At 39.6% G+C, this 8,201-nt stretch overlaps 1 protein-coding gene across 1 annotated transcript; it reads right to left on the bottom strand.

The window, feature by feature from the left end:
- Positions 1–424: 424 nt before the first annotated feature.
- CBG04426 lies at positions 425–2,383 on the bottom strand (the record flags this gene model as incomplete). The annotated part of the gene is made up of 5 exons (XM_002634370.1): positions 425–610; positions 726–863; positions 961–1,104; positions 1,222–1,366; positions 2,247–2,383. 5 exons carry the CDS (start codon positions 2,381–2,383, stop codon positions 425–427), a joined length of 750 nt encoding a protein of 249 aa, XP_002634416.1.
- Positions 2,384–8,201: the final 5,818 nt, after the last annotated feature.

The raw sequence follows: 8,201 nt of genomic DNA, 5'->3' as shown, positions 1-8,201 counted from the left end.
GAGAGATGGTATGAAAAATATTAGAGGGGATACATAACAACTCACAGTTTCTTTTTTAAGGAGAACCCGCAACACGGGGAGGGGAGAAAGCTACTTCTAACTAGTTGGGAAAAGACGGGGATGGAATCTAGGTGAATGGGGGAAACTGTTCCAAGCATAATCGGGACTAAGCAACAAAACATTTGACCTACTAACGGGAACGATGAGGATTAATTTTTTGGACATTTTTTGGGTGATTAGGATGGTGGCTTGACCACCCCTAGACATACAAACAAATTAATCCTATCTTTTGTGAGAATAGGTGTATATATGAAAACTGGGTTGTATGATAATGATAATAATAGCTTCTAGAAGATGGAAAGGTGAGACAAAATAGGTGAATAGATAACAAGTTGACAAGGTGACATAACAATCATTGTCATATTCATTGGTTCTTGACGAGAGCCGTTCCGATTGACATCATGTCGGTGTCGGCGAGAGTCAGCTTGAATATCCTTTCCGGGAGATCGACAGGCTTGATATCAAAGATGTTACCGCTACGGATGATGGTTCCCCGGCGAGCACGAGTTGCAACAAGATGGCTGGATCCAAGACGGCGAACGAAAGCGAACTGGAAAATAACAAAAAATAACAAGGAAAATCGGATTGCCCGTAAGAGGATAGATGGACTTGAGAAGATAATAAGGTTATTTATAACTACGATCATATCAGAAACAACTACTCACGAATTGATCTGAGCTGTCCATCTCGATGCGCTCCGAGCACTTGGCAAGGTCCTTTATCGAGCAGGATGTCTTGAAGGCGGTCTCTGGGCAGCGGTAGATGGCGTCGTTGGTGGTGGAGCACTCCTCGAGTTTGATGTTCTGAAAATGTTTTATTTAAATCCGAGGATTATCTGATGATGTTATATTTAAAAGTTTAGCGACTACAGTATATCTGAGGTATCAGATTTCAACTAACCTTCCATGTCTCCATATCGTCTTCATTTGGAGCAGCCCAATGCTCCGGAACTTCGAGATAGGAGAACTTTGACATGTCATTGGAGAAGTCACCACCGTGTGCCACTTTCTTCAAAGTGATTGTAGACGGGCGGTCGAAGCAAATCTGAAAATGGAAACCACTTGTTAACTGAAGAGATTTACATTCAGCTCCAGCTTGACGTCATTTCCATTTTATTGCGTTTTTCTCTTCTTTTTTATTCCACCACTTGATAGGACCCACCGATTTTTCGTCCCACTTTAACAGCGCGTTCTCAAGACGGCTCTCAACCCCATGCGCGGTATGTATCCATGTTTGGAGGAATTTGATGGTTTCCGGGCTGTATTGGTTCAATGACTTTGGGGTCGTCGAAGATTCCTCTGTGAATCTGAAAATATATTCGGGTTACGGTAGCTGTTTCGCAAGGGAGATGTTTCATAAGAATGCTTTCACGTGAAAAGGACTACTGTAGCCATGTGAGCTCTGCTCCGTTCTGAACTATTTAGACCTCCATTCTCTATTTTTTTCTTTTGAAACATTTAGAAAAAGAAATACACAAAAAAGGAGCGCGTATTCAAGATTCATGGTCGCCTCCTCTTTTTTTGACGCCTCGTTTTGCGTCATCACACCTTTTTAGTTTGTCCCTATTCTTTTTTCTTGAATAGCTGATTTTAACTACACCGCCGTGTCAGACGATTCACATACTATTCTTCGCTTTTCAGGTGTTAAAAAATGCCAAATGTCAATGACGCGGTTTGTTTTGGGGTGCGTGCCTATAATTTCTGGGGTTTCTAGAACGGCCGAGATCAAGAATTAAAAACAGCTACTCGGTGGCACCGATGGAAACGTAGTGATACGAACGGCATGGGAAAACAAGAGATGAGTCGGATAAATTGGAACTAATAAGCTATAAGGATACTACGGGAATCGAGGCGTACCAAGAAATCAATTTTTGCATTTTCCCTATATAAGTAATGATACAAAGATCCTTGGCTAGCAAGGATCAGCTAGCTACGACTGGGATGTTCCTCGTCTTAGCTGTTCCTAAACCGTCTGAATCTCGAATTAGTTTTCCAAAAACCAGGAGCTGGAAACAAACAGTGAGATCCAGAAAACACTTAGGATCTTACTAAATACTACCTCTGAAGCTTCCAGTGTAGGTTTCTGACACCGCAGGAAAACCTTATAAAGAAAAGCAAGCCGCTGACAATATCCCAAGAGACACACATACCTACTTGACACAACCAAGATGGTATAAAGTAACTAACCTCTTCCAGACACGATGTGGAACCACGGAGCAAGTGTTCTGAACGATGATGATCTTTCCGACATCCTCAGAAAATATTTGGGTAGAACTTGTGAGCACGAAGGCCGAGAGAAGAAACCCAAGGACAGTAGGCGACATCAGACACGGTTCGGAGCACGAATGACTGGATAACCGAATGAGGCGTGGGGTGGGGCGCCAGAAAATGTCGCTGAGAAAGGGGTGGAGATTCGGAATAGGGGAGGAGTATCGGCTAAGAATCGAAAGTTCACGTCGCCCCTAGCTTCTTCTTCTTCGTCTTCTTCTTCTTCGGTGGAGGAGCCGCCCCGATTTTTTATGGGCGGAGTCTCGGGAGTAGCCGTGTCTTTACTCTGAGCACCCAAGAGCAGAAGAAGAAGAAGAAGAAGAAGAAGAGAAGAGGAACGAAGGACAGGAAAGAAAAAATAAGAGATGGGAGATGAGTGAGTACGGTAGGCGAAGATAAGAAGAGGATAATCTGAAAAGGATATTATGATGGAGGTTCTAATAGGATTGGATAAGAAGAAGAAAAAATTAAAAAGAAAATGATGATAAAAAATAAGGAAGAATGCTTTAAAAATATATGTAGGAAAGGATAGGACAGATTAGAAAAAACCAACAATTCAAAGTTCATTCAATGAAAGAAATGTGAGAATTCTGATGGGAGACACTTAAAAGGGTACAGAATCTGATGGATCTGAATGAAATTTGACCTGTCGTGGTGAATGAAAAACTAGAGACCATTCGGGTGGGCGATTTTTTTTTTGGAAAAACTACTACTATTGAAACATTCGAAAGTGACGCGTACTCAAGAAGAGCCACAGATGAATTTCGATTCAAATTTTTTGAGTTTGATGGGACCTGTCAGTTTTGAATTCTTAAAATAGATCAAAAATGTAAAGGATGATGTTCTTAGAGTGGAGGAGATGCTAAAAGACAATTCGTCATTTTATGGGTCTGGGTTGAAAATATGAAGTGGTGGGTCGGGTTTCAGGGAGTTGGAAAAAATGTGAATTGCAGAATTTGAATGACCGGGAGCATGGTTCGAAATTTGAGAATATGAATTAAACATTCCAGATAAAAGGAATTTTTTTAACTTTAAAATTTTATTACATTAGGTTTGCAGCTTGTGAATGGTTTACGGGTTCAGTGCGCACCGGCTTCCGTAAAACATGTAATAGAAGGTACTGTTACGTTTAGCCAATTTATCTCGGTTCCTGTTTGAGATATCAAAAAGTTGTCAACTGATAAATATTTTGGATATTATGATAAACAATTTATCAGTTGACAACTTTTTGACATCCTTGACAGGAACCGAGATAAATTTGCTCAAAGTGAGGAGACCCTTCAATTACAGATGTAACTGCAAAAAACTTATATTTCAGCCTCTTTCAGAAAATTCTCAAAATTTCAAAATCAAAAATCCACCAATCTTATTTCACACCGCATCGCGTATTCTGCAAATCTTTTCTATCCTCAAACCCATTTGAATCTTCCCAATTTCTTCAAAATTGCTTTTTTTGCCAGTGTCACTAAATCCTGAAAAATTCGTAAACAAAGGAATCAAGTATTCCGTTCAAATTGGTCCATTAGACCAAGTACTTTGAGACTTCAATTTCAGAAAATTCTAATGAAGAACACTTAGTCATCCCAAAAGAGAAGAACAACAAAAAGTGACATAATTTAAATTGTCTCAAAAGAGAGAGGGTGTCGTGTCCATTTGGACGTTTTTTTTTGACGCGCTTAACGAGTCAAAACCAAGTCATTTTCTTCTTCAAACAAAGAGAAAAATAGAGGAAACGCGTCTTGTTCTTTATTCTGTTTTCCCCCTTCTCGGTAACTAATCTGGGACAAATATTTAGGTCATCCAAAACAGATCAGAAGGTGTCAACAGGTTCAGACATCTTCTTATCTTCGAAGTTTAAGATGCTCATCTTCAAATTCTAAGATGCCACGTTTTGCAGGAGTTCGCAGAAGCTGTTGACGAAGATCTGAGATATGCGTCAAGTGGACGTTGTGGGGCAGGAATCATGCATTGCATATACATTGTTACTTTCCAAATCCACCTGTCGGAAAACTTGGACCGGATGCTTGACTTCTGACCTCCAAGATGCAGTTTTTCAGAATGTCGGATCATTTTCGGTCTTCTCATTTCACAGCAAAAAACTTCATTAAATCCTAAATAATAAGATTCAATCCCACACAACCTTTTTATCCCACTTAAACCCATCCATTCACTTCCATTTTTCCGCCTCCTCTATTCTCAATTCCCAAATGGGACCACCAGTTGTTCTCATAGTTTTTTGCGGGGGCATCTATTAGCCCTTGGCGCCCGGACCCCAATTGTTTCAAAAGTGGCCCTTCCGCTTTTTGAAACACAGCAGGTGGTATTTTATAGTTCTCTTTCAAATGGCAAAAAACGCCTACCATAAAGAGCAACATCAAAAATGAACTGGTGTTGCAGAAAAGAGAAAAACGGGTTTCCGGGTTTTGAATTTTTTTTTGTGGAAGTCAATTGGTCTCTAGTATAGTCCCTTGACCTTCTAGATGGGACAATGGGAACACAGGAGGTCTCGGACCCACAAAGCCTTTGTTGTAGCTTGCCCGTTTCAAAAAAAACAGCTCAATCCACTGGGAATCATGTTTGTCCATACTGCAAAATAGGTCGTTCTACTTATCTCTTTGATGTTTTCATGACTCTCGATGTTCTAGAAAGGACACATTCTTGTAACCAGAATTTGGAGTACAGGAAATTAATTTTGGTCAAACCATAAGAGCCGCAAAATGGTTAAATTTTTCTGTTCAAAGAACACGAACCATTTTTATAGGGTCGTTTAGAAAACATTGTTATTTTGAAAGAAATAGTTGTGGATCTTTAGGATTTGAACTGATCTACGGTCGCAAATAGAAAGTTTCGAATTGAAAGGTTTTTAGAATCTACAGTACCAGTCAATAAGATGAACAAAAACGTATTTTCAGTTGATTTTCGGCAGTTTTGACCATTTTCAGGAGTCTGGAGCACGGCTGTCAAGTTTATGATCACTTTGAAAATTTTGGAGGGTGCCAATCAGACCTAGATGGGAAACTTTCAATTCACAGAATTTTAGAAAATTCCTGTATTTTCGATATTTTCCGATTTCTGAAAGATACTTGTTTTCACGTTTTCAGTACAAAAACCGGCCAAGAAGGGGTGTCTTTCAAAAATCGAAAATACAAAGCATTTTCAAAAAAATTGCAAATTCCAAGTTTTAATCTAGGTCTATTTTACACCCTCCGAAAATTCAAAGTGATCATAAACTTGACAGCCAAGCTCCAGGCTCCTGAAAATGGTCAAAACGGCCGAAAATCAACTTGAAAATGCGTTTTGTTTATTCTATTGACCGTTACTGTATAACCAAGACATTAAACATTTCAGCTCCTTCCCTTTTCCTTGAGTAGTTCAAAACAAAGAACACTCTTCGATCTCATCCTGAAACCTTGGACCCGTGCCCTTTGTCATGAATCTTTCCCCTCTACTCTCTCTTCAACAAATCGTATCTGTATTTCCGCTTGGGTCATTTCCTTTTTACAATTAGACGGTGTCATCACGAAGCTTCTCCGATTACAATTACAAGTCCTTTAAAAAAACGGGGCGTCCAAAGGAAATCTTAATGTAAATTGAGACGCCGTGATGAAGAAGACAGCAAAGGGCGCCATCACAGGACGACCATGAGCAAGAAAAAAACATATACTAAAAAAGGAGATTCATTTTTTCTGGTCCACTTGATTTGGGTCAACGGTCGGGGAGCCATGGGGCAGTGGTTCTCCTTGAGAGAGAAGAACCAATAATCATGTTAGTACTTCTTCTGGAACCAAGACCAAATAACAACGAAACGGGTTGAGGGTGAAGAAATAACTAACTTTTTGATTTCTTCCGGACCACTCACACGGAGGTCATTTGACCGAGAGGCGAATGACTAATCGGCTAGAATGTGTGTTTGGCTTTCTGATATACAGTAGGAGAGAAAAAACGGAAGGATGTATACATGTTGGGTTCTTGGAAAAAAATATTTGCTCGTTTTTTTTCACGCGAAGCGGATCAAATTAGCGGAAGAGGATTTCTGGCCCAAAAGTTTCGGGTCAGAAAGTTCTTGGTTCGAGGATAAGTGCTTCGACTAGAAATACTGAACTAAACTTTCATCTGGGAGAAAAGGTGTGAAGTGAACTACAAAGATAAACTTTGAGAACCGCGGTACCTGTTAAAGATATGAAAAAGTTGACAACTGATACATTGTTTATCATAGTATCACAAACACTTTATCAGTTGACAAATTTTCGCTACCTCGCATAGGGGCCAAGAAAAATTAGCTCAAACTTGACAGGCTCTTCTATTACAGGTTTTTAAGAGCACTTTCTAATTTTTAATACAAACCATAGATTATTAACTTTTTGTCATCATTCCAAACTCGCTAATCCAAAGTTAACATTTTAAAGTGAAACTCATCTTGCACCCTTTTGCGTAAACAATTAAAAGTGTACCACCACCTCACTCAATTATTAACTATTTCTTGTTCTATTTTTAAATTTTTTAGAAACTGAAGATCATTGGTAATATAAGAGAAGTGAGGACCACGAATTTCGGTGCAGACCTGAGAACAATTTATTCAGCTCATTTCCATTGAAATTCGATGATTCGGTTTCTGAAAACCGGTGACAAGATTGAGATTGCGACCCCACGTGCACCTAATTGGACTGTTTTGGGTAGCTTACAGCTAGAATTTTCGCAAACTCTTTGCAAACAGACACCTGAAGAAAGTGCGCTTCGTTGCACTGATGTATGTAATTACAGTAAAACCCTAATGGAAAGTCACCTTATACTTGCACTTTGTGCCCATTTATCTCGGTTCCTGTCAAAGATATCAAAAATCTGTCAACTGATAAAATATTGGTGAAATTATGAACAATAATTTTCAATACTTTGAAAATTGACACATTTTTGATACCTCTTATAGAAACCGAGATAATTAAGCTCAAAGTGCAGGGCGTATTTGAGACGCTGCTCAGTGGACGACCTCCATTTCGGCATGCAACGCGTCCAAGCTTGGCTCGGGGTGCCAGATTAAAAAAATTCAAGTTTCTGTGTCAAAATCAGTTGTTCTGATTAGTTTCTGGTCTCTCCATGACCCCGAAAATTGTTAGTTATCCTGTAGCGTTTCAATCGGTAAACATAAATTTAACTTCCTCACAACAATCCAGACCGTTCATTATCCCGTTTCTAACGTTCATGTTTTTATCTTACGACCGTTCCTTTGAGAACAAACGAGATCATTTCGAGATGAAAACAAAGGAAGCATCACCTAGAAAAGAAAACATCACGTAACCTGCAAAACCAAAATAAACATGCTCCCACCGATTTCCACACAACGGCACGACATTCTGTGCCGGGGGATATTAATGTGCTCTAATTTTTAGATATGATGTGATTCTTCTTCCAGAGGGGATATCATGCCCCCTGGTACCATTCAGTGAGAGGGGAAACCCTTTCTTTTAATCGTTCAGTGATATCACCCTCGCTCCGAGCACAATTATGGAGTAAACTGACAGCATGAAGAAAGGGCGATGAAACATAATTGGTACTAACAAAAATAAGGACTGGAGCAGAAGTGGGGGAGTGAAAATAGAATGATGTCGGATACATTGTTTTTTGTAATGGGTGACAAAGAGACGCAGGAGAATATGAGGGGTTTGCAAGGCGAAACTTTTTCAATTAATCTTTATTATTATCCGTTAGGCATTTCTTTTTCATCTCATTCGGCAATGCTGGACAGTGAATGAACTAAAAGCTTACTATTAGAATCAAAGCGATTTGCAGGGAAACTCCACAGTCCATAATTCAACCAATTACAAGAAGGCTGGGACGAGTTCTAGCTCTAAAACCGCCTGAGAAACAATTAGAGCACAG

This window comes from Caenorhabditis briggsae (genome assembly GCF_000004555.2).
Source record: "Caenorhabditis briggsae complete genome, chrIV, whole genome shotgun sequence".
Taxonomy (NCBI): Eukaryota; Metazoa; Nematoda; class Chromadorea; order Rhabditida; family Rhabditidae; genus Caenorhabditis; species Caenorhabditis briggsae.
The sequence above is the reverse complement of the archived record's forward strand: the minus strand, read 5'-3'. Positions and strand labels throughout refer to the sequence as shown.